This window comes from Cebus imitator, unplaced genomic scaffold (genome assembly GCF_001604975.1).
Source record: "Cebus imitator isolate Cc_AM_T3 unplaced genomic scaffold, Cebus_imitator-1.0 Scaffold127, whole genome shotgun sequence".
NCBI lineage: Eukaryota > Metazoa > Chordata > Mammalia > Primates > Cebidae > Cebus > Cebus imitator.
Window position 1 is genome coordinate 1,180,321 of NW_016107442.1, and position 26,514 is coordinate 1,206,834.

General features: G+C 35.3%; 1 protein-coding gene across 12 annotated transcripts in view; it reads right to left on the reverse strand.

Annotated features, from left to right (window-relative positions):
• The window catches only part of SLIT2 (slit guidance ligand 2), a 377,791-nt gene that overhangs the window by 89,445 nt on the left and 261,832 nt on the right, over window positions 1-26,514 (reverse strand). For 5 of the 12 annotated variants that reach the window (XM_037742766.1, XM_037742772.1, XM_037742769.1 and 2 more), the window contains 8 exons: window positions 18,779-18,850; window positions 14,281-14,424; window positions 14,007-14,170; window positions 13,000-13,023; window positions 10,631-10,648; window positions 9,399-9,549; window positions 6,456-6,530; window positions 4,773-4,916 (listed from right to left, as the gene is read on the reverse strand). In XM_037742766.1, the coding sequence (XP_037598694.1) occupies window positions 4,773-4,916; window positions 6,456-6,530; window positions 9,399-9,549; window positions 10,631-10,648; window positions 13,000-13,023; window positions 14,007-14,170; window positions 14,281-14,424; window positions 18,779-18,850 (792 nt within the window). The remainder of the gene's footprint in view (window positions 1-4,772; window positions 4,917-6,455; window positions 6,531-9,398; window positions 9,550-10,630; window positions 10,649-12,999; window positions 13,024-14,006; window positions 14,171-14,280; window positions 14,425-18,778; window positions 18,851-26,514) is intronic. The other 7 variants (XM_017540557.1, XM_017540556.2, XM_037742771.1 and 4 more) reach the window with 2 other exon arrangements.

Here is a 26,514-nt window from a genome sequence, read left to right on the forward strand (position 1 = left end):
AAAAAAAAAGAAAGAAAGAAAGAAAACTTCAGGACAATATCCATGATGAACATAGGTGCAAAAATCTTCAATAAAATACTGGCAAACTGATTGCAACAGCACATCAAAAAGCTTCTCCATCACGATCAAGTAGGCTTCATCCCGGGGATGCAAGGCTGGTTCAACATATGTGTCTATAAACGTAATCCACCACATAAACAGAATCAACGACTAAAACCACATGATTATTTCAATAGATGCAGAGAAGGCCTTTGACAAAATTCAACAGCCTTTTATACTAAATACTCTCAATAAACTAGGTATTAATGGAATGTATCTCAAAATAATAAACCTATTTATGACAAATTCACAGCCAATATCATACTGAATGGGTAAAAACTGGAAGCATTCCCTTTGAAATCTGGCACAAGACATGGATGCCCTCTCTCACCACTCCTATTGAATATAGCATTGGAAGTTCTAGCCAGAGCAATCGGGCAAGAAAAAGAAATAAAGGGTATTCAATTAGGAAAGGAAGAAGTCAAATTGTCCCTATTTGCAGATGACATGATAGTATATTTAGAAGACCCCATCATCTCAGCCCCAAAACTCCTGAAACTGATAAGCAACTTCAGCAAATTCTCAGGATACAAAACCAATGTACAGAAATCACAAGAATTTCTATACAATAATAACAGACTAAAAGAGAATCAAATAAAGAACGAACTGCCATTCACAATTGCTACAAAGAGAATAAAATACCTAGGAATACAACTAACAAAGGATATAAAGGACCTCTTAAAGAACTACAAACCACTGCTCAGTGAAATAAGGGAGGACACAAACAGATGGAAAAACATTCCAAACTCATGGTTAGGAAGAATCAATATTGTGAAAATGACCATACTGCCCAAAGTAATTTATAGATTCAACACTGTCCCCATCAAGCTACCTACAACCCTCTTCACAGAACTGGAAAAAACCAACTTAAACTTCACATGGAACCAAAAAGGAGCCCACATAACCAAGGCATTTCTAAGCAAAAAGAACAAAGCTGGAGGCATCACACCACCTGACTTCAAACTATAGTACAAGGATAAAGTAATCAAAACAGTATGGTATTGGTACCAAAACAGAGATGTAAACCAATGGAACAGAACAGAGGTCTCAGAGGCAACACTACACATCTACGACCATCTGATCTTTGACAAACCTGACAAAAACAAGCAATGGGGAAAGGATTCCCTGTTTAACAAATGGTATTGGGAAAGCTGGCTAGCCATGTACAGAAAGCAGAAACTGGATCCCTTCCTGACACTTTACAGTAAAATTAACTCCATATTGATTACAGACTTATACATAAGACCTAACATTGTAAAAATCCTAGAAGAAAACCTAGGCAAAACCATTTAGGACATAGGCATAGGCAAGGACTTCACAACTAAAACACCAAAAGCATTGGCAATAAAAGCCAAAATAGATAAATGGGATCTAATTAAACTCCAGAGCTTCTGCACAGCAAAAGAAACAGTCATTAGAGTGAACTGGAAACCAACAGAATGAGAAAAAATTTTTGCGATCTGCCCATCTGACAAAGGGCTAATATCCAGAATTTACAAAGAACTAAAACAGATTCACAAGAAAAAAACAAACCCATTCAAAAGTGGGTAAAGGATATGAACAGACATTTTTCAAAAGAAGACATATATGAGGCCAAGAAACATGAAAAAATGCACATAATCACTGGTAAATTAGAGAAATGCAAATCAAAATCACATTGAGATACCACCTCATGCCAGTTAGAATGACAATCATTAAAAATTCTGAAGACAGGTGCTGGAGAGGATGTGGAGAAATACAAACACTTTTACACTCTTGGTGGGAGTGTAAATTAGTTCAACCACTGCGGAAGACAGTGTAGCAATTCCTCAAGAATCTAGAAATAGAAATTCCATTTGATCCAGCAATCCCATTTCTGGGTATATAACCAAAGGATTATAAATTGTTCTATTATAAGGACACATGCACATGTATTTTAATTGCAACACTGTTTACAATAGCAGAGACCTGCAACCAACCCAAATGCCCATTGATGATAGACTGGTCAAGGAAAATGTGGCACATATACACCATGGAATACTATGCAACCATGAAAACCAATGAGTTTGTGTCCTTTGTAGGGACTTAGATGAATCTGGAAATCATCATTCTCAGCAAACTGACACAAGAACAGAAAATCAAATACCACATGTTCTCACTAATAGGCAGGTGTTGAACAATGAGAACACATGGATATGGGGAGGCAAGCATCACACACTGGGGTCTGTTGGCAGGGAATAGAGGAGGGACAGCAGGGGTTAGGGAGGTTGGGGAGGGATAACATGGAGAGAAATACCAGATATAGGTGATGGGTAGATGGAGGCATCAAACCACATTGCCATGTATGAACCTATGCAATAATGCTGCATTTTCTGCACATGCACCCCAGAACCTAAAGTGCAATATATATATATATATATATATATATATATATACACAAAAAAAAAGAGTAAAAAAGTTAAAACATTAAAAATTTCATAAAGTAAAAATTTATTACTGAAGAAATACATTAAAAAATAAATTTAGTGAGGCCTAAGTATCCAGTGTTTATAAGGCCTTAGTGTACAGTAATGTTCTTTGCCCTCAAGCTCACTCACTCACTCACCATTCACCCAGAGAAACTTCCAGTCCTGCAAGCTCTGTTCTTATTAAGTGGCCTATATAGGTGTAGTATTTTAAATATTTTGTGCCATATTTTTACTGTACTTTTCTATGTTTATGTATGTTTAGATACATAAATACTTTCTGTTGTGTTAGTAACAACTGCCTACACTATTCAGTATGGTAACATGCTGCACAGGTGTAGCCTAGGAGCAATAGGCTGTACCATACAGCCTAAGCGTGTGGTAGACTCTACCATTGAGGCTTTTGTAAGTCCACTGTCCACTCTAGGATGTTTGCACAATGGCAACATTGCTAGTGACACATTTATCGGAACATATGTATGACTACCTTTGGAGAGAGGGACTTCAGGGAGGTGATTAAGGTTGAGTGAGATTATAAGAGTGGGGCCCCATTCTGAAGGTCTGCCACCCTTCTAAGAAGAAAATGATGCCAGGCAGCTCTCTCCCTATGATCAGACAGAAGAAAGGCCATGTGAAGAAATTGTGAGAAGGTCACCATCTATAAGCCAAGAAGCGAGGCCTCATCAGAAACCCACCCTGTCAGCACCCCCATCTTGAGCTTCTAGCCTCCAAAATGGCGAGAAAGTAACTTTCTGTTGTGTAAGCTCCCCAGTGTGTGGAAGTTCATTATGGCAGCCTGAACGGATGTCTACAGGTGCAGTTCCAGCCCACTGTCTTCCTCCCAATCCAAGGTACTTCCCTGCCAGGAGTTTCCAGTAACAGGAAGCAGTTCTTCAACTGCTGTCTGAAAGGGAGACTTCTGCTTGTTGCGATATTCATATTTTGCCTGAGACAGCTCTGGAAAATGTTAGATGCAGCAACCTGTGGTCTCTTTTCCATCCTCTTCCTACACATTCCTCAGTATCTCTTTCATCGCAAGGCTGAGTGAATGTTTGCCTATCATTTTGAAGGGGCATCAAGTTAGTCCTCAGGATGGGTCAGTAGGTCCCAGCCTGGTCCTGCTGGGTGGTCAGGTTTCAGGCTATTACTGCAAAACTCAAGGAGCAAACTTCTGCTTTTACTTGCAGGGAGGACTTTTGGGGTGGGATTTGAATTTGGGATGCTATAAACACATCTTGCTGGCTGTGGGAATGCCCTTCTCCCTCCATATCTGATAAAGAGCAGACAATGGACTCAGCCATCAGTCCACTGGTGGTACATGGCTCTCACAGACTGCACGGGGCAGGGCTGTGGGTTTGGGGGAGACAGACTTCCCACTACAATCACCAAGGACTGTTTCTTAGTTACAAATATTTTCCTTTCTGTCTTCTAAAGGCTTCAGAGTTTGGTTTGTCTCTTTTCCAATTTTTAGGATACCACTTTGTCAAACATAATTATATACCTCATAGATAAAGTATATATGTGTATGTAGGCAGCATGGAAAATTCAAGTAATACAAAAGTGTTGTACGTACTTTTGACTGAAATATCTCAATCTAATCCCCATCTTTCTTGGACAACAACTTTTTGGAGACATATAATTTTCCCCCCCAAACTCCCTACCCCTGAGGAAGCAGACATAACCCTTAGCATGTTTTGTTTGAAAAATGGTGATAGATATATCACCAGCCAGTCTTTCTTTTACATTAAGACGTTGCAGGAGCAAAGAACAGTAGTCTCCATATAAACTGTCAGAATTATTCTACTGCAAAGATTCAAGAAGATTTGAAAGCTAGAGTCATTGGGCCAAGAGAGAGTATAGTATAGAGAGGTGTTTGAAGACAAGGAAATAAAATGACCATTTTTAGGCAGGACAGCATAAGCAGATCCATATAAGCATTGGAGCAAGAATGATCTATTTTGTAGAGGAGACAGCAGCCATGAGGAATGCCCCTGATCATTTGCTATCAACACACCAAAAACAGGAATACTGGGGTAAGGGACCATTTGCATTCACTGCGTGTGTGTGTGTGTGTGTGTGTGTGTGTGTGTGTGTGTGTGTGTAACAGAGAAAATGTGAAACAGAGGGAGTGGGGTTGGTAAAAGTAGGAGGTGTTTCTCCCAGGATTATAATGAACAATGAATTGCAATCCTTTGGTAGAAGAACTGTGGTGCAAGTATGAATACTTACAAAGTTTTGAGGCTCTCCAATCCCTTGAACATCTTATGCTGCACATTTTCCAAACGATTACTTGTAAGAAGTATTTCATTTACACCAGATGCTCCTTCAAATGCTCCCTCCTCAATATCTGTGATCTTATTGTTGCTAAAGTTTCTAAATAAAAATTGTTGGAACAAAGATTATAAATAATTTCTAATAATGAGGGCATTGAAACGTATTATACCACTTTTTTCTAATGATCCAAATCTTCAAACTTTTCACTGCCCAGCACTGCCAGGGCTCTGAAAAGATTCCATTTCCCTACTCCATCAAGACAAAGGGACAATTATACTAAGGGAGAATGACTATGTTAAAAAAAAAAAAAAAGCCAGCCTGACCCATGTTAAACCCTCCAAGGGTCCCCAGGATTATAAAATTCTTGAGGTCAGGTATTGGGTTACACAAATCTTTATGCCATCTATAAAATCTAGTAAGAAATTTTTGAAAGAAATATCCCTGATTAAAATTGTCCAATGAATTAATGACTAAAAGAAGGCAACTGGGTAGAGAGAGAGATAGGTTAAAATTGTTAGTGTTTTACATATAGCATCAGAAGTGTATTTGAATACGGGTTTATTCCCAGTAAAACTTTTTATGTAATAATGCATTGAAACAACCAACTTAACTGTCAGTATTATGTATGATATCAACTACCACAATACTTGCCAGGAAGCAAGAGTATCTAGTTGAGATCAACTGTCTATCGGCTTTTTCTTTCTCTTTCTCACTGACCAGGAGTGTCCCCCAAACAAGGATCATTTTTATTCATACTTTAATTTTTCTCATAGAATCACAAACAGTAATAAATATTTTTTGCATCGGAAATCATCATATAGCTAAAAAGAAAGTGCATTTCATAACAGTGAAAAAGTAGGGCAAGTAAGATATCAGAAACCATTTGGGAGGTAGCCTAATATGGATGTCAACACTCAAGTAGTCTGTTCTGTAACTTACAGTCTGTGATACTAAGGGCCAGTTACATATGTGGACACAGGGCTAAAGGGAGCCAATGCCTCTTTCCTCCTGCTGATGTTTCTGCATGTGTGAAGGGTGCTCCATTGGTCCCACAGTATTGACCTATATCCTGTCAGTCCCCCACACCTCCCCAGGGGCATGGAGTTACCCACTGAGTGTTTCTAAAACTGCTGAGCTTATGAACTTATTTTAAAATATGAGTTGTGGACATGTAGTAACACAGATGAGCTATCAAGCCAGTTTACCAATCATTAATTTTGACTATCTTCTAATGAAAGTTTAATGAAGCAAAAAGTCCAATAGTTGACATGAAAGTGCTGAAAAAGAAATAACAGCATGGTTTGGGGAATAGTAAAGGAAGTTACAAAACATTACTGAATGCATTTTAATGTGCTTAGATTGCTTGATTCCTGCTGTGGCCACATAACAGACCAGCTGTCTGAGTTAAAGTAAGATGCCTAGGCTCTGCTACAGAAAATGTGGTTGACAGTGTTGAACATACAGAAACATTTCTTGCAGAGATTACCCTAAATTCATGTCACATAGGTAGTAAACATAGGGAAATTTCCATGGATTTTTAGTACATTTTTCGTATTTTCTAATTTTCTAAGAAATTTACATAAAATAAACACAACAAAACATTAAGAAAATTTAAAAAATAGTTAACAAATGACTTACATTTTACGTAGTTGAGGAAGTTTCTTAAAGATTCCTGTGGCTTCCAATACAGTAAATTCATTATTATTGAGACGCCTGGAGAAAAAAGGAACAGAGAAGTTTTATTACCAATAGTTGGAAAAGGATTAAAATTGATTTCTCAAAATGAATTCTAACATCATTTAATCATACCATGAAAATAAATGGAAGTACATATATCACAGAAGATTTGTGGAACATATTGATTTTTCTTCTCATTTTATTCAAATTTTAATTATCAAAATAAAGTATGTTAGGAAGCTCACAGTAAGGAAAACCAAAGCTCAAAACAAGCTCCCAGTAATCTCTAGAACAAATTTTCTCCAATTTTTTCCAATATTGTCTCCACTAAAAAGGATTTTAGAGTGTTTTTTCCCTGTTTGCTTCACAATTGAAAAAAAATTACAGCTTTATTAGAATGCAATTCACATGTCAGAACATTTACCCTTTTAAAGTGTACAATTCAGTGGTTTTTAGTACATTCTCAGAATTGTGCAATCATCTTTGCTATCTAATTCCAGAACATTTTTATTATACCCCCAAAAAAACCCCATACTTATTACCAGTCACTCCGGTGGCTATTTTCCCACAGTCCTTGGCAACCACCAGGTTACTTGTTGTTTTTATTGATTTTCCTATTCTGGGCATTTTGTATAAATGGAATCAAATAAGATGTAGCCTTTTCTGTCTGGCTTCTTTTGCTTTGTATAATGTTTTATTCCTGTGGTAGCATATGTCAGAGCTTCATTAATTTTTAAGAAGGAATGATATTTCATTACATAGGCACGACACATTTGTTTATCCATTTATCAATTAGGAGACAGTTGTGTTGCTTCCATTCTTTGATGGCTGTAAGTAATGCTGCTATGAACGTGGTGTGCAAGTTTCTGTCTGGATATGTGTTTTCATTTTTTGGACATATACATAGGAGTGTCATTACTGGATCACATGGTAAATTTGTGACTAACTCTTTGAGAAATAGTAAAAAAAGATTTTACATTCAGGCCAGCGATGTATGAAGGTCCAATTTCTTCCACTACGTTACTCTCCCTTTTTGTTTTTTTCATAGCCATTCCAGTGGGTCTAAATTGGTATCTAATTGTGGTTTTGATTGGAATTTCCCCAGTAACAGTTTTCATGTGTTTATTGGACATTTGTATATGTTATCTGGAGAAACGCCAATGTGAATAATTTGACCATTCTTTAACTGAGTAATGTACATTTTATTCTGAATTACAAGGGTTTTAAAAAATATATTAGATATATGTGTCTTATTAGATACATGATTTGCAGATATTTTCTTCTCAGTACTGATTATATTGTATAATTTTAAAAATTATAAATCTCTTACATTACACACACTTGCCAAAGTCTAAATTGGAGGCTAGTTTCTACTATAATTTTTCCATGACAAACAAAATTATTTAAAGTGCTAGGCCTGGTTCAGTGTCTCATGCCTGTAACCCTGGCACTTTGGCAGGCAGGGGCAAGAGGACTTCTTGAGCTCAGGAGTTTGAGATCAACCTGGGCATCATGGCAAAATCCTATCTCTACAAACAAAATACAAAAATTAGCTGTGTGTGGTGGTGCATGCCTGAGGTCGCCTCATCTTGGGGGTATGTGGGTGGAGGGTTGAGGTAGGAGGATCCCTTGAGCCCAGGAGGCCAAGGCTGCAGGGAGCTGTGATTGTGTCACTACACTCATGCTTGGGTGTGAGAGTGAGATGCTGTCTCAAAGAAAAAAAGGGCTATTATGCTGGAAGATATCACTTGTTTGTAATATTATAGGTCATAAGCAAAATCCCTATATGACTATAAAAAGTAAAGTTCAGGGCCTTGATTGCATGGTCTCCATGCATTTCTAAAATTCTTGGAGTTGTGAAATAGCTTCACCACCTAAAAGGAGTTAAAAAAAAATCACTATAACTACAAGATAGTTGATTTCTGTTGATGCTTTGAAAGGCATATTTTATTTTTATTTATTCAAATTGCTAAAAATTAATTAAGTACAGACATGAGTATAGGCACAGTGGGAGATAAACAATAACACACAATCCCTGTCATCAAGGAGCTATAATCTAGTTAAAGACATAAGGATTATATACCAACAAACAGACAATGAACTTTGCAAAGCAGTAAATGACAAATACCAGATGGTGCCACACATAAACATGGGTAAGATGTTTAGAGAATGATGAAGTTTTGCTAGTTTTTTTCTTGAATTGTTAGAACACTAACATTAAAGGTCCTCTTTTAATAAATAAAGTCAGTAAAAGCAAACCATGCATGGGCATGGAATCTATAAATGCTCCAACAAACATATTTTAGCACCTAGTATGTGCAAAGTCCTATGGTAAGGTTGTAAGTGTAAATGCCATCATAGTCTGCTTTTTCAGCTTGTCTTGCATTGTTCAGAAAAAGAATAAAGTAGTATCCTTTCTACTTTAATACTTGATAATCACAGAATCTTTCCACCCATAAGCCAATGAAGTAGTAAATTAGGTAAGATGGACTCCTTGAATATATTGATAGTTAACAGAGATTGAAAATGGAGGCTCTCAAACTACTTTACTTAGTTGATGTAAGGATTAAATACATTAAAAAACTAAGTATTTAGAAAACAGTTTGGGAATAAATAATACCCAATAAATAAGCATCAAATGAACACTATTGGTATTAGTATTAAGCGCTTACTGAATTTTGAGAGATAAATTAATTTCTGTACGTAATTGTATGGTTGGCTAGAAAGATAAACAAATGTAGCCACTAATACATTCTTGTACAAAGAAGAGTTATGCCAACGAAATCCGTATTAATTAAAGTTAATGCAATTATTAATACTAAAAATGTCAAGACAAAAATTCCTCTGCTTTAATGCTTTCATTCCCTCCACCCCAACCAGAATTTTGCTCGAGGATGAACTTACAGTTCTGCTGTGTACTGGGGAATGTGGTCTGGGATTTTGTTGAGTTTTTGATTAGAACAGTCTACTGTGGTTCCTTCACAGCGACACTTTTCAGGGCAAGCCAAATCCGCAAAGCAGTCTCCACTTAATTTTGATCGATAATCTTCTGTACCTATTGAGAATTCAAACCAGAAAAAAGATACTGAGTCTAAAGGTTAGAATATTTATTAGTTTGTAGGAAGAAAAAAGTAAGGTAACTATAGATTATGTAGCAGGGAGACAACTTGGGGAATTTTGGTCAATGGATGTCAGGAGGAAGGTTAAAAGAAAGGCTTGGAATTTTCTGGAAAAAAGAGTGACCAGATTCACATGACAGGAAAACATTAATAAAGTTGAGCTTTTCACAGCTGTACTTTCTGCTGATCCAATTCTGAGCCATTCTAGCCTATTTCACAGCTAGTCACACAATGGATATTCATTGTTAAAAAGTTTATTTTTTTCTCTGAGTCAAGAATTGAAAATATATCAAGTAATAAACATGATCCTATATATCATTGTAAATTAGGGCTTTCAAGGCAAATAGATGTACTCAGGCTTTCAAATTTTCTATGGACTTTTTACTATTCTCTCCCTCTCACATAATCTCAGAAATGCCTAAAAAGCCCTCTTTTTTCATTTTGATTTTGTAGAAAGAGACAGGTAAATCCTGATTTAAGCCTCAGCAGCTTGTCATGCTGTAGAAAGCTGCGTGACGTTCCATGGTGCTTGACGGAACCATGTTTTACTCATACCTCGCAACCACATGGTTAGATCAAGCACAACAGAAAATCTCGCTACATTATCACTACACCAACCACTAGGCCAAAGGTAAGACCAAGAGGAAAATGGAGGGAAGGAGGAGAAAAGCTACAGACGTTCTGGAAATGTAATACTGTTTACATGACATGCATTCTTCCCGCAGAATGTTTATGACCATAGTAAGAGTATTACTACCGAAGATTTCCTGGAAACACAAAGAAGGGGCTATACGGAAAAGGTGCCTCCACCATTCCTCAGAACTGCAGAATGGAAACAACAGTTTTCGGGAACAACAACCAGGAAGAAGTTGAAGGTGAGCTACAAGGACAACAGAGAAGCTCAAAAGATCTGTGGTTTCTTCTTGAAAAAAAGGTGCAAAAGACCAAGACTAGAACAAGGTATATCAGGACTGAAAAGGGAGGGTATTAAGTTTCAGATCAGACACTTTTACTTACAGCCAAAATGGTGAATTCCTGCAAAAGTAAAAATCACCAGGAAGGAAAGAAAGAGTGATCCCAATGAACATTAATATACATATTTATAAAACTAAGCTCTCTCTTCCTTCTTTCTTTATTATGGTAATTATTGAAAAAATAGTATGATGTGATGGGAATCGTCATGCTTTGTAACATAATATTTTGAAGCATGGTGGTCTCACTAAAAAACCAATGTAATAAAAGATGCATAGTGCAAATTAAGTGCTCAAATCCTTTCAAAGATGAACTCTCTGTAAGACAGATTTTCCTTAATCACTGTAAAATGTAGAGTGCCATATAAAATGGTAGTAGGCAGGTACACATATAAAAGTGAATGAAAAACTAATCATGGAGATCCTCAAGGACAATCATTAGAACATTTAGATTAATCCTTACATTGTGATGTACAGTTTTTAATGAACTTTTCAACTTATGAATAAGTGGAAATGGAATCAGAATCTCATAAGTTTACAACAGTGAATATAACAGTTGCATTACATTTGGCACTTAATGTCATGATATTTATTGAGGATCTGTTGTCTTATGATTTAAGCTTCACTCCAAAATAAAATAAAAGGTCACAAAGTCTAAGGGACAGATACACTGGATATCTTACAATTCAAATAATCTGCATTCAACACAACAGCAATAATGCTTATTTCATGGTGGCTCTTTAGGTAGGCTCAAATTTTAATTAAAAGTTTTGGGAAAAAAGGGAGGAGGCCCAAATGATCCTTTTGAGTCCTGACTTTTAAAATCATTATGCTGAAATAATGTAAAATAAAATATCAAAAATTGAAAGACATGATATTCGATATAAAGGAAAATTTCCAAATCCTATTTTGGCTGCTGTCTGTAACAGAGAAAAACTGTATCAGAACATATGAAAACAGCTTGACTTTTGTTCTTTATTTAGTGAGTTGAAAATATTAAACTTATCAGTTATCAATAAAGTATATTTAAGTGAAATAGTTGGAATAATTTGGTACCAGTTACATTACTACCATAATTTTAGGATTTAAATCATATTAATGTTTTATGCTATAGGTAGTCTGGTGCTTAGAATATAGCTTTTTTTTCTGGTTAAATAATAGCTATCAGATTACTTTCCACTTAATTGGGTAAAGTGATTAATATTAAACATTGTCAATGAAGGCCAATCAACTGTTATTTTCAACATGTTTACTTTTATGCAGCCAGTATAATATATATAATACTATTGATCATTCAAGTTCAAAATAAGTAATATAACCAAATCTACCAAATCCATAAAATTATCCAAATTGTAATTCAATATGGCAAGCAACAAATATCTCCTTAAAATAGAGACTAAAATGAGAGTTCTTCTTAAGAAATTAAGGAAAGGTAGATTAGCACTGTATACTAACGCCGTAGAAATATCCTTTAATCTATAGCTCTTAAAATATATTATAGTCTAGAATATACCCAAGAGATGGTGAATGTGGCCAATCAATACTTAACATATAATGGTTAAAAACAAACAAGTCAAGAGGCATTTTACACAACTGGCAGGCAAGGAAAAAATAAGTAAAGAAACATATTTTAAAGAGCTAGTTCTAGAATCATCAGTCTCGATAGTGTTACGATTGAAGTAGTAAAACATTGTGATTACTTTTCTTAGAAACATTTTATCCATCTGCCTAAATTGTTCAAGGCATTTTGTGTCCATGAACTTCTAATGCTTTCACATCAGACATCAATATTCTTTTTATGGAGTTATATTTTAATTCTGGATATAAAAGAATGTAAAGTCATAAACAGGAAACAACTGCATATAAATCAGCAGGAAGCTGCTGTTTTTCTATAAACAGTGAAGCAAAAGTAAAGCAGTAAGAACAGTTTTTAAATATAAGAATCTATAAAAAAGTAAAGCCTCACGATTGAAAATGAAATTCTGTGTGTCTGTAATTACTTTCATGTAGAACTAGCTCTTTGACATCAGAAAGGTTTCTGTCTTTAAAATCAGCTCAATAAGCTATATTTTAAAAACAGATTGGAAGATCAGATATACAATGGAAGGAAAGAAAATGGTTTAAGTAGAAAGCCACAGCTTCAAACATTTTAGCTACTGTGAGAAACTTTAGATAATGCGTCAAAGTAAAAGAGAGAGAAAAAGGTGGATTTTAATAATATATATGTTTAACATCGGAAGCTGCATGCAAAGGTCAGGTTTTCAGGAAACAGCTACAAGTGATATACGCATAAGTCAATCTATATATAGAGTATCCATTGTACTTTCAGAGGCATGCATATCAGTTTTAGAAGCTATATTTTATAAGGTGAGGAAAGGGTGTCTGCAGTTAGTCCTACTACCGAGCAAAACCTACCTGGAATGAAATACTGTTCTTTAGCTAAATAAAAAAAGAGAAAAAAAATAGAAGATGCACCTGAATGTCAGCAAGCAGAGATATGAGTTATATTAGATTAAGAATGGACTAAAGTTACTACAATTAAGTGAAAAACGTACATTCACAGAGGTGACTGAAATACAATAATGTACGCTGAGTAGTAAATGTATCTATAATTATGGACAATAAATAACCAGCTTGATTCTTATATTAGCTTTTTAGTATGAAATTAACTACTGAATGTGAAATATGCCTGGAATAGTTAGGTAGCATACTACCAAAAACACACATAATTAATTCTATCATAAAAAATAGAAATATTAGATCAAAGCAAATAGTAAATTTGGATGATGGAATCCTTCCATTTAATATCAATACAATGCATTTATATTTAGCTTTTTACAAATAAATGCAATATTCTCAAAATGTTTTAAAAAATAGCTTTTGGAAAAAAAGTATCCTCACAGTTGTATGCAAAACAAAAGAATGCACAGAGAAAGCACATTCAGAGTAAGAAGCCAGGGATCTGGAGTCCCTCCCGGCTCCCCACAATACTTCAGAGCCCAAGCAAATCATGTAACCAATACTTAATTCACTTTCTGAAGAAATGAAAACAGTTAATTACTTGAGGTTGGTCAAGAGAGAACGATACAATAAACATGAGACTTAACATACTTTAAAGATGTTCTGAATTAGCTAAAAGGCTATCATTAAGTTTGAATTTGGAAAGGTGTCTGAAGTATCAAGGCATCTTTTCAACTTGGTCAACAGCCTATTTCTTCTGCTGTATGTAGTATTAAAAATGTTACAAATAGAAGTATTATTTGAATTGTGCCTACGGTCCTCTTTATTTTATTATTCATGGGCAGAAGAAAAAGAAATATAATTCTACAATGTTTATTAATCAGCCGAAGGCCAGCTGCTTTCCTTAGGTCTCATGAACCATTGTTTTTGGTCACAGGGGAAATAACATATAAAAGAATTACCTGAACAACGGAATTTCTTGCTTTTGATCTGTCCAATTCTTTTGTTTGCCAGGCGACGGGGGCTGGTGCAACGGGCACCACTGGTCTCAATCGGGTTGGTATGGAGATAATCCGCTAGCCACTTGAGATGGCAGTCACAAATAAAGGGGTTCTGGGCCAAATGCCTTTGGAAACACATACAGAACCATTTTATAGATGATTTGCAATGGACTCAACTCTTACATTCAGAATGGAAACAATGTCATCAAATGTGATCCAAATCATGTATACATACATAGTTTGAATGGCCCGAAGAGGTGAAAAGGTCCCCTTGGCGATGGTCTGAAGCTTGTTGTCATATAGGGAGAGAAGGTTCAAGTTGTGGAGATCCTGAAAAGCATCTACCCGAAGGCAGTTTATCTTGTTGGCATTCAATAATCTGTTTGATTAAATAGTTGCAGAATTAAAGTGCAGCATCTCATTAACTCACCTGCAAGAGTTTGTCCTTTTAAAGAAAACCCAGTCAAGACATATATTTCTTTTAATCTCAACACTAACATTTTAATTTTATTAATTTAGGAATTAGAGGCTGGAGATGTGGGGTTTTACCATATAAAACAAAAGTCATGTGATCAAATGAACCTAAATCTAGTAGTACTCATACATGTATTCAATACAAATTATTAACCATTTCTTCTGGAAGATGTAAAGGTGAAACAGTACACAAAGGTGGGTGAGACCCAGCCTCCACTAGCAAGGACACCATAAAAAAATGTCCTCAAACATTATTAATCCCTCAAAACACTGTGGAAAAATAGTTCAGGCTATTCTCTTTTTTTTTTTTTTTTTTTTTTTTTTTTTTTTTTTTTTTTTTTTTTTTTTTTTTTTGCTGAGGCTGGAGCGCAGTAGCACAATCTTAGCTCGCTGCAACCTCTGCCTCCCAGGTTCAAGCAATTCTCCTTGAACTCATTGAATCCCTGCCTCAGCCTCACGAGTAGCAGGGATTACAGGCACATGCCACCACATCCAGCTAATTTTTGTATTTTTGATAGAGACAGGGTTTCATCATGTTGGCCAGGATGGTCTCGAACTCCTGACCTTAGATGATCCACCCGCCTTGGCCTCCGGGCCTCCCAACGTACTGGGATTACAGGCGTGAGCCACCGTGCCCGGCCTTAGGCTATTTTCAAAACAGTAGCTGGTGTGATCCTTCTAAACATAGAATAGATCATGTCACCCCTTTCTCAAAACCATGCAACAGCTCCCAATTGGCTCTGAGCAGAAGCCTAAGTTATCACAACAGCCTGACCTGTAGCCCACTTTTCAGAACCCTGCAGTCTCCCAGTTCTCTCCTCCTGGCTCTTTCAGCTCCAATCACTGATTGTCTTGCTATTTCTTAAACATACCAAACTCTCCTATTCTCTGTCTGAAATGTTCGTCTCCCAGATGTCATGCCTGCTCTAACACTGCCTTCTCAATCCAGCTTCCTGGACCCCTCTCCTTAATACATGTAGGCTGTCTTTGCTTCCTTCTCAACCCCTAGCACTCTCAATTCCTTTTACTTTGATCTACTTTTTCTGTTTTCTAATGTGTGTATATATATATATATATATATATATATATATATATATATATATATATATATATATATAATTTGTTCTGCTATGCACAACTTATTTATTATGTTACTGCTGTCATCTATATGTCCCGCCATCCCCACAGTGGATCATCTATATGTCTCATTCATTTCATTTCCCTTTCTTTCCCAACTGCCCAGCACATACTGGGAGCTCAATAAATATCAGTTGTTGAATGAACACTTTACAATCATCTTGAAGAGTCACATGATACATGACTCTACCATAGGGGCTCAAGTCTTACAAATACCTGTTTAACTTTTTAACATAATTCCACAAACTCTTTTTTTTCCCCATGTATTATATCAATATTCTGTGAAACTGTGGTTTATGGATTATACTTTGGCAAACATCATTCTTGTGGATGTGACTGTGTGAGCTTAGGTTTATTCTTCAGCATGTTCTCTGCTCTCCACTTTCTTCAACCACCTTCTGAATGCAACTTCCACGCAACAAAGGCCTCCTCCCTCTGGGTTCTTCAAAATGTTATTCCATCCTATGCAGTCTCATCATCTGTTTTATGCAGACCTGCTTATTTGTCCAATGACAGTTTCTCCCTCTTCAGGCAGGACTATTTTTTTTTTTAATATTCTTTTTCTCCATCCCCAGTAGGCACCACTGGTCTCAATCAGGTTGGTATGGAGATACTCCGCTAGCCCCTTGAGATGGCAGTCACAAATAAAGGGGTTCTGGGCCAAATGCCTTTGGAAACAGTGTCATCAACGTGATCCAAATCATGTATACATACATAGTTTGAATGGCCCGAAGAGGTGAACAGGTCCCCTTGGCGATGGTCTGAAGCTTGTTATTATATAAAGAGGGAAAGAATATTTTTCTCCATAGGGATGGATAATTTTTTTAAAAAATTCCTGGCTTAAGTGAGAGAAATGGTAGGCAATACTAGGATACAGCATCAAGCTATATCTAGCTATATTTAGTCCAATGCTTTGATAGTTAGAACTTTTAACAAATAGGTAACAGCTCAAAAAATACGTGTCATGTGGTTTGGGTATGACTCATTGTCTAATATACTAAAATATATTTTCTCCTTTGGCAAAAAACAATCTCTATTAATATGGGATATTTCTATTTTACTTGATCTTTTTAAGGGTCTACATAAGCAAGGTGCAAAGTGATGACTTTCTCATAGTGACTCACTTGGCTGTGCTCTTTGATTCCCCATCAGGAGCTGAAGTTTTCATCTTCCCTCTGGTATATCCAATACCTTATTAAAAGCCCTCAAGAAATGGTGGGTGACAAGGGTTGATTAACCCCATACCTCTCCTCCCTGGGCCACAACACAAGTAATGCTGATCTGTTCTTTAATTAATCATCTAATTGAATAAAACAGTTAGAGAGCAAACAAGGACAATAAATTATGTGGAGCCTGAAGAAACTGAAAGATGCTGTTGTGCATCATCTTGCATCTATGCAGTCTGTACTCACTTTAACTCAGTGTGGCCCAAGGAGTAGTAAAATAAATATTAAGCAACAACTTGTTTCATTTCTTTTATTTACCTGCCTCTTCTCTCTAATACCTAATCAACCAAAACTAAGACACTTAACTTTACCAAGTTCTCAGGTAGCTGTAAATACATAGTCATGCCATTTTCCCCTCTGGCCGACATTAGAATGAGCCTTAATGTAGAGATGAAACTTCATAAAGATGGCTTTAGAAGTAAGGTTTATCTATGTAGATCTCCATATTTTATTAGCATATGTGTCACATCAACCATCAATGAACGTGCATGGAAAGAAAAAGAAGGTGACATTTTACATAATAGTAGTAGACAGGACAGTGAGAATAAGAGTGATTGTGAATAACTGGCATGGAGAGTAATTCTAGGGAAATGTGGAGAATGGCAGAGAGGTGAGTCACAAGTAGGCAATACTTGATTATAGCATCAAGCTTTATCTACAATGTGTACAGACATCTAGACTAAATTGCATAATTTTATCAAATGAGAAATAATATTTAATAATGGAAATGCAAAGCTTAAAAAATCTGAAGCCCAAATAAAGTAACAAGATCAGTATTTATGATGACTCATTGGTCTATTATACAGTAAATTTACTGGTTTATGTAGCATTAAGAAGATAAAGAGAGAATTGGGGCAGGGGTGAACAGAAAGGAAAGCACTTCACACAATAAGGTTCATTATTGTTTCGTTAACATTTTGCTTCATTTGTTTGTGTATGTGTGTGCTGGGGTGTGATGTAAAATACATTTCTGCATAATGGCAAAAAAGTTTAAGACATATATAATAGGATGTAATTAAGAAATAAGTTTATCAATTCAAGAATAAGATCTATATTTGGGAAGATGAGATTAGGAATAAATAGTTACCAAATAAATGCCAAGAAATGAATATACTCCGGAGAGGAAATAACATTCTACATATATAAGAATTTTAAAGGATATTTACTAAGAAAACAATAACAACACAATTATCTTTGTATCTAAAGCATCTCGGCTAGTGTGTGCCCCAAATGAGGTATTCTGTGTTTGATGAGATGAATAGAATTTGATGATTAACCACTACCAGTTTTAATATTTGCATTTTTCCCAGCTTTACTTTTCATATGGGCATGCATTAAAACACATGGTGTTACAAGTGCTTTTTGCAAATATGTATGGTAAACATTTCTTTTGAGGCAAACGAGTAGTATCTATTGTCTAATCAGAGTGGTCTTTGATTTGCAAATAATTCTCTCTCAAAAGGTTAGTCTGAGGACTACTGTGTGTTATAGCTCACCGCACACCATCTGTGTTTGAGGGAGTTACTGCAGCACTATGGTGGCTCCTGCAGAATCTTTGGACAAAGGTTCATGAGTATATCACCGTATCTATCTCAGTTCCAACTACTGGTTATATTAAAACAGAGATGTTTCACAAGGACAGGGATTATAGAAGCTTTAGATATAGAGCAGCCAGAATGTATCCATTCATAACAGTGTAGAGAAAATGGTTTGGGGACTATTCCAAAAAGTTGTATCTTCAAGTAAATAACCACAAATGTTAACTAATCTTTTCTAGTTTGTTGAACTATATTATTTTGAATCTAATTTTTCCAAAGCCTCCATAAAAATATGAGATAACAAAGTGGCTAATATATATAATTAGGCTCAAGAGATCCAAAACAATCAAATACTTACAGGAGCTGTAAGGAAAACAGTCCTTCAAATAAACTTTTGGGGAGTTCTGTGATTTTATTTCCGTAGAGGACACTGAAAAAAATGTTTTAAATGAAAAAAATTAGACACCAAACCTGCATAACAAATTCATCTAATATATATTTACTCAGGCATAGAGGAAGTTAGTAGGCACTCTATACATCATAAAAGTTACAGCTGAGTAAACAAACTTCATTCGCAAATGTCTTTTGCCTGATTACAGATCAGATATATGCTTATTGCAGAACATTTGGAAAACAGAAAAATAAAGATTATATATATATATCTATGTAATTTCCACTTGCATTGTCCTTTCATAGAAATGTTTCCTTTTAAGTTGTTTTTCTATACACATGCATACACACTTCATATTTAATAAGAGCGAGCATACTATATATAACAAAGAAGAATGTTAAGTGTAGAATCCATTGCACCCTTTAATACAGCTTTAACATGGGATGAGTTTTGGGACTCACGATGCTGGTAAGCAGTAGAAGAAACCCGAATAAAGGTAAAGCTTTTCTTTCAAACATGTAATGTGTCTGCTTGAGAAATGACAATCTCTGAAGACAGCAATTGCGAATATGAACTTGGGAGAATTTTTGAAATTTATATTCTCCCCCAAATGTATAAACTAAAATGAATGATCATGGTATCTGGCTCTGATTAGACACTAAGTGTAGCCACCAAGGGTAAGGAACATGACTTAATTATGTCAGTATCCCTGGAGCCTGGCACAATTTTTAGCATAGGGAGCTTCTAACACTGGATTGATCAGGAAAATGATAAATTAGAAGAAAAACAAATTAAGAAATAAATCAACAAAAAGGGTGATGTGAGGGGATGTCAAGAGCAAATAAATGGAATGGCTGACTCATTGTGTCAGCTATTAACAGCAGGTATACAAGCCAGGTGTGGTGGTTCACGCCTGTAATCCCAGCACTTTGGGAGGCTGAGGTTGTTGGATCACCTGAGGTCAGGAGTTGGAGACCAGCCTGACCAACGTGGAAAAACCCCATCTCTACTAAAAATACAAAATTAGCCAGGTGTGGTGGCACACATCTATAATCCCAGCTACTCGGGAGGCTGAGGCAGGAGAATCACTTGAACCCGGGAGGCGGAGGTTGCAGTGAGGCAAGATCATGCCATTGCATTCCAGCCTGGGTAAAAAGAGCAAAACTCAAAAAAAAAAAAAAAAAAAAAAACAAAAACCCAAAACCAAAAAACAAAAACAACAACAAAAAACAACAGGTGTACAATGAAGCCAATATACTTTTAATTCCCCAAAGTAGGGTACCTCAACTATGTGTAGAGGAAGATAAAAATTATATTTTGAGAGGACATTTTGGCAACATATGGTAAAAATAATAAAGATGTTCATATAAATTACAGCTTAATAGTTCTACTTTGGGGAGTTAAATTTAAGAAAACACAGACAAACACAATATTTTATGTACAAAAGGTTAGTCATGGCATCATTTGTAACAGTAAAAAAATACACACAAATAAAATGTCCCCAAATCCTAAAATGGGGGATTGGTTAAATACACATTTCATATTGATAAAAAGCAAGTATAGAAGAATATATAGTGACATAAAAGTCCTCATGATACAACATTAAGTAAAAAAGAGGCATATTAAAGTATTATGTTTGTTTTGTTTTAAAAATATATACATTATACATATATAATAAAATAAAAGGGAAACATATTTAGATGGCAGATGATTTGACATCTAGAGGTGATTTGAATTTACATCTACATATATTTGTGTATTTTAATATATCTCTAAATAAGCAGATGTTATTTTCAAAGATCACAGACATATTCTCTTGGGAAATAAACAAATGGCTGCCATAGCATATAATGGAAAAGTCTGAAATGAGAATCTAAATAATTGATATGTTTGGCAGTAGTATATAATCTCTTTTTGAAAAGGAAGAAAATAACAATACAAGAGAAATGAATAAGTGAGAGAAAAGTGTTTCCTCTTTCAAGACATCAGAGAGAGGTAAGGTATATTATAAAATATGAAGAAAATTCTCAATGGAATAAATAAAGGTAGGTGCTATTATAGTGTAAAGAGACATTCCATTTGTCTCTTTAGATTCCATGATAGAACTATAAAATAGAACATTATAATTTCATTTGTAGAAAATGTACATTTCTTCAGAAAGACAAATCAGTTAGAGAAGAAACAATTTTAAAAATCAAAGAACAAAAGAGAGGATTCTATATTGTCAGGAACATGGTAGAAAGGGAATTAGAAAAAAGTAAAGCATGAATAAATGTATATTTTGTCGTCAGGATCAAGAGAAGAGAGGGCATTAGGAAACACAAATAGGTGGATAAGGTGGCACCAGTTTGGCTAATTCAATTCGAATCAGTCAATTAATTCATTAATTCATTCAACAATAGAGACTGTACACTTACTATGTGCCAGTAACTTTGCCAGATTCTAAGTTTGGTACTCAATTCAATTGAATCAAACTGTCACTGTTTGAATGTCTATCATCTGCCCATGTCCCAGGTACTGACAGGCCTGAGATAAAGAAGATATGGCTTCAAAGGGCAATCCAAAAGAGTAATTTTAAATAGTCAAAGAGTCTGATATTTTCAACCCACTGCAATTTAGAAAGAAACAAAGATGTGTATAAATTATGGAGGACCCACATAAGGATCAAGGGGTGGATGATTTAGTAGGTTGTTCACTTGAGACTTTTGCTTTGATGATTGGTCCAAACAGCATGAAAGGAGAACAAGGAGATGCATCATATTTATATTGTGGAGTTATTTTTTTTCCAAGAAATCATTCTGTTTTCCTTAAGACCATTTTACATAGTACCTCATGCTATTGTTAATGAGATGAAATGGGTAAATGATAAAAAAGGAGGAAATTACACTAGGAGGCAGGACATCTTTCCACATAGGTATTATTGCTATATGGAGTGTCAACCATAAAAATAGTATAATAAAGAAATACTCAGTATGATGGGAATGACATTTCTCTAAAAAGGTCTGGCAGGGCTAGGGCTGGACACAGTATTATACATAGCAATGAGATCAAAATGACAGCAAGGAAAATAAGTTAAAATATAAAAAAATCCAAAGACCAGGATAGAGAAGCTGGATGACAGCCAAGGAAAACAGGGCCAAAATCTATAAAAATGAGGGAAAGAAATATCATCACATAAAGATATAAAGTAAGAGAAGGCCAGTGAGAATTTGTGCTATACTGTTAAGAGAAAAAGAAATTTTAAAAGAAAATGAAAGACAAAAGTGGAATCAGCTGAAAAGAAAATCAATACATGAGGAATGTGGATAATATTATCCAAATACTAAGAATGACCAATTGAGTGTCTTCTCTACAGTTTCTTACACATGACTTATGTTCAGCATATCACATAGACAATATATACATGTGAAATATTATATGTCAACAACATACAAATAGTCCGACAGAGATTTTTGTATGCTAGTCTTTTGGAACAATAGGGAAATTTTAAGGCAGTTCTTGTACCTGCTGCTATAAGGGAGGCCAACAATGTTAAACACAGTTTAGTCCTTGTGAGTTTCAGCATTAAGAGAGTAAGAGGAAGCAACCCCAAATGGCAACCTATGAGATGACTATCATGAAAAAGTTGCCATGGGCAGAGACTTTATTATTCAAAAAAATGTTAAGGAAGCTATACATTTTTTTTCAAATGTATACATTTGAAAATTGTAACTCTAAGTAATTTTAGAAGAGTACAGTAAAGATAAAGCAGGAGACAAAATAGAGGTGCTATCTTTTAATTTTCATTGAAAACCTGTAGTAAAATGCAAGATACTAGGCTGGAGAGTTAACAGCAGTTTAAGAAAAAGGCTGCTGGAAACCTACGTGTAGTTTCACTGTGAACCCCTGTGGAATTTGGGAGCTAGTTAAGGAAAAAAGGAAATTAGAGTAAGTGAATTAAAATAGTTTACAAAGGGCTAATGAAAAAAATGGGAAAAGAGAAAAATCATATATTGAGGACCTCAGACATATAGAAAGATTCTCTGGAATAACTGAAATCCAGAAACAAACAAATTGCTTTGTAATAAGAGATGAATTTGCCACGGCCATATCTATTATCTCTTGATGTTTAGTCTATACTTTAACAAAGCCAGTAGGGAAGTAACTTTATCCTCATTTCAGAGAGGGAAGAACTAATTAATACTCAGGGAAATTCATAACTAGCTCAGCCTCTAATTAGAAAGTACTGGAGCCAGGATTTGAACACAGCCATCTAGTGTCCTAAAGCTGATATGCTTAGCAGCATGCTACACTGATACTACTATTAAAATGTTTTGTTAATATAGAAGGAAGTTTCCAAGTAATAAATAGAAAACAATAAAAACTGTTTATAGGCAATGCTAAAAACAGTAGTATGCTGAATTCTTAAGAAATTATTACTAAATATTATAGAAATTTTAATGATGTCACATTGAAAGAAATTTTAAAACCCCTGAAGATAAAATGGCATGGTGAATGTTTGCTTTTGAAAGATGTTTTGTTAATAATCTATTGCATATTATACTATGTAATAATATATTAATATAACATTACAATTTTATATAATACATCATAAAAATAAATGGTAATGTTAATAAAAAATATGATATAGGATTTCGTAGTAAAAGAGACCTTAAAGCATATTAGATAAATCAAGTCCACTTGTCTCTAAGATATGCAATTTTGGTGATTAAATAACCTGAAATTTTTATTTATTTATTTTTCTGAGACAATAATTTATTTATTTTCTCACTCTTGTCCAGGCTGAAAGGCAGTGGTGCAATCTTGGCTCACTACAACCTCTGCCTCCCAGGTTCAAGCAATTCTCATGCCTCAGCCTCCCAAGTAGCTGGGATTACAAGCATCTGCCATCACATCTGGCTACTTTTTGTATTTTTAGTAGAGACAGGGTTTCACTATGTTGGACAAGCTTGTCTCAAACTCCTGACTTCAAGTGATCCACTTACCTTGGGCTCCTGAAGTGCTAGGATTACAGGTGTGAGTCACCACGCCTAGCCAAAATTTTTATTTTTAAAGTAAAATGCAGTAGAGGTACTTGGCATCATATCATCTTTAAATATTTTCATTTTTTTTAGCAAAAATAGTGATTAATTTAATCTGGCTATATTTTTGAGTACAGTTCTAGAAAGGCATAGTATTAAAATATCAGGTGTAAGTGAAACTTGTAAGCAAAAATTTTATTTGAATAAAAAGAGGTGTTGCCTTGTACTTGCATGGTTTTTGTAGTAAACTACATACTCCGAAGTACTCTGCTCCCTTCTGGAAGATTTTAACTCCCAGTCACTATCAGGATCTCCAGCATAATTCTTTTCAGGAAAACCTAGCTTTCACTGGCTTTCCATCCCCACACTAATTATAGTGTCCCAGACCTGAAGTTACCAACAATTGCATTCTCCTCATTATTTGAGTTTTAAGCATCTGCTTCCATCCAGTCTCACAGTGATAATATTTTTTGCTAAATCTTGAAACATCAGGCATACTCATGCTGAAGGTCCTTAGCATTTAACTGTTCCCTCTGTCTCGAATGCCTTTCCTCTACATATCTGCACTATCTGCACAGTTCGATTCCATAGCTCAAGTCTTTAGATCTTTGCCCAGTATCACCTTTTTGGGAGGTCTTTGTTGATCATCCTATTTAAGGTTTTAGCCTACCTGCAGCCACAGCATTCCTTATCTCTTTTTCTGTCTTTATTTTTATTCATTGCATTTTCATCTACAGATAGATGTAATACTATAAATATATATATAAATTTTATGTATAGTAGATGTTTGCCCATTTATCTAGTTTATCACTGGTCTCTTCCACGAAGCAAGGATTTTTGTGCTCTGGTCAGTCTGCATCCCCGGAGCCTCTACTACGGCCTAGTGAATAATAGGGCCCAATGCCTTTCTTTTGAACAAATTAAGTGTGGTTCAGTTAAGAAAAGAGTTATTGTAAATATGTATAGTTACGTATTTTATGGAGGGGAAAAAAGTTAATCTTTGGAAAGTGAACTCAAACAGTGAACATAACCAGTAAAATGATCGTGTTATAATGCGTGGGCTTTCTCTAAGATAACTCAGTTATTTGATTATCTTCTACTTTATTTGTTTTCCAGTATTATGCAGCTTTTCCAGTTTTGGCAAACAGTTTGTATTCTTCCACATATTGCTACATTGTGAACTGGAAAAACCCCAGTGACTTAACTCCCTGACTCAACTGCAGTTTGCTTTATCCACAAGTAAAGATAAAAGCTTTTCTATGGCCTTCTAAAATAACTGTGTGCATGAGTGCTCTCATCACAAAGCCTTAGATTTCAGTGTAGCAAGCATGTTATTTTACCTGTGTTAGCAAATAGAAAAAGGAATGACAACACGTTATTTTAGTGTTTATATAGATTATTACATAATTTATAATAATTCATTACAGGAACCCTGTTGATCAACAAACATAATGTAATTTATTGAGAGAAGTAACAAATTATAATAAGCTGTTCTATTTATAATTTACTTTTAAATTACTTTTAATTCTCACAAACACAGATGTGTCAGTTAACATTATTAAGGCAAGAGCTTGATATCAAACTTTACAAGCAAGCAGATATAAATAAGAATTTCCCACTGATTTCTCTTCTTCTTGACATTTAACGGTTATCTTTGAGGACCAAGGATGTGGAGGATCAGGAACTAATAAACTGATATGCTGATTTGCCTTTTGTCCTTCAGTATGGTGGGGAGGTTGTCAATGTTTATTCTGGGTAGTACTACTGTTCAAGATGGTACTGATAGTACTTTATGGACAATCTGATCAGGTGTCCTGAGATTTACCTTGAACTTAGCTAGTTTAGAACCTGAAAGTATAGCCTGAGAGCAATACATGACTACACTCTATATTTTCTGCCAACAATTGTTCCTTTAAATTTGTGTTTCTTCTAGTCAAAACCTTCCAAGACAAAAACAAGCAAACGTGAACCCAAGCAGATACTGCCATTTAAGTGACAGTTTTCCATTTTCCTTTTTAATGAAAATCGTAGTTTTTTTGACAGACTAACATAGCAATCTGAACACCCATGTGCCCAGATGAGCACTCTAATCCAGCTCTCCCCTTGGAAAGAGTGTCAGCAAGTTGTTCCACAAACTCCAGGGGTTTATCTGGGTCTCGCACATGTGTATCCTGGCATTCTCACTGGCTACCCCTGGCCTCTGAAATCTGAAAGATTTCAGCAGGAACTGACATCAATAAGAACCCTTCTCTGAGTATTACCTCTTTAAAAATAAAAACGTGCTGGCTTCCACTTTCAAATTTTAAAATCTGATCTAAAGATTACTTGGTGGACTTTGGAAGATTTTTCACAAAATCTGATTTAAAGGTTAGTTGGTGGACTTTTGAAGATTTTTTTGCAAGTGTGAAGTAATATTAATGAGGGCCTCTATACACTTACTTTCAAACCTCTGTAATTTACATAGCTATCTTTTTGAGGTTCTCTTGACATTAAAAAGCTGCCATATTTTAAAATCTTTGTTCTTTAAGAGATTTAAAGCTTACTCTTTTAGGAAAGTATTAAGGTGATAAAAAGGAGCAAAGGTTTCCTCTCAGTGGTCATCTTCAACTGTTCCCAGCAAGACTTTGTTTAGCATTTCTAAGGAGATGATACTCTTCCCAGACACTAGCGATATGCTTTCCA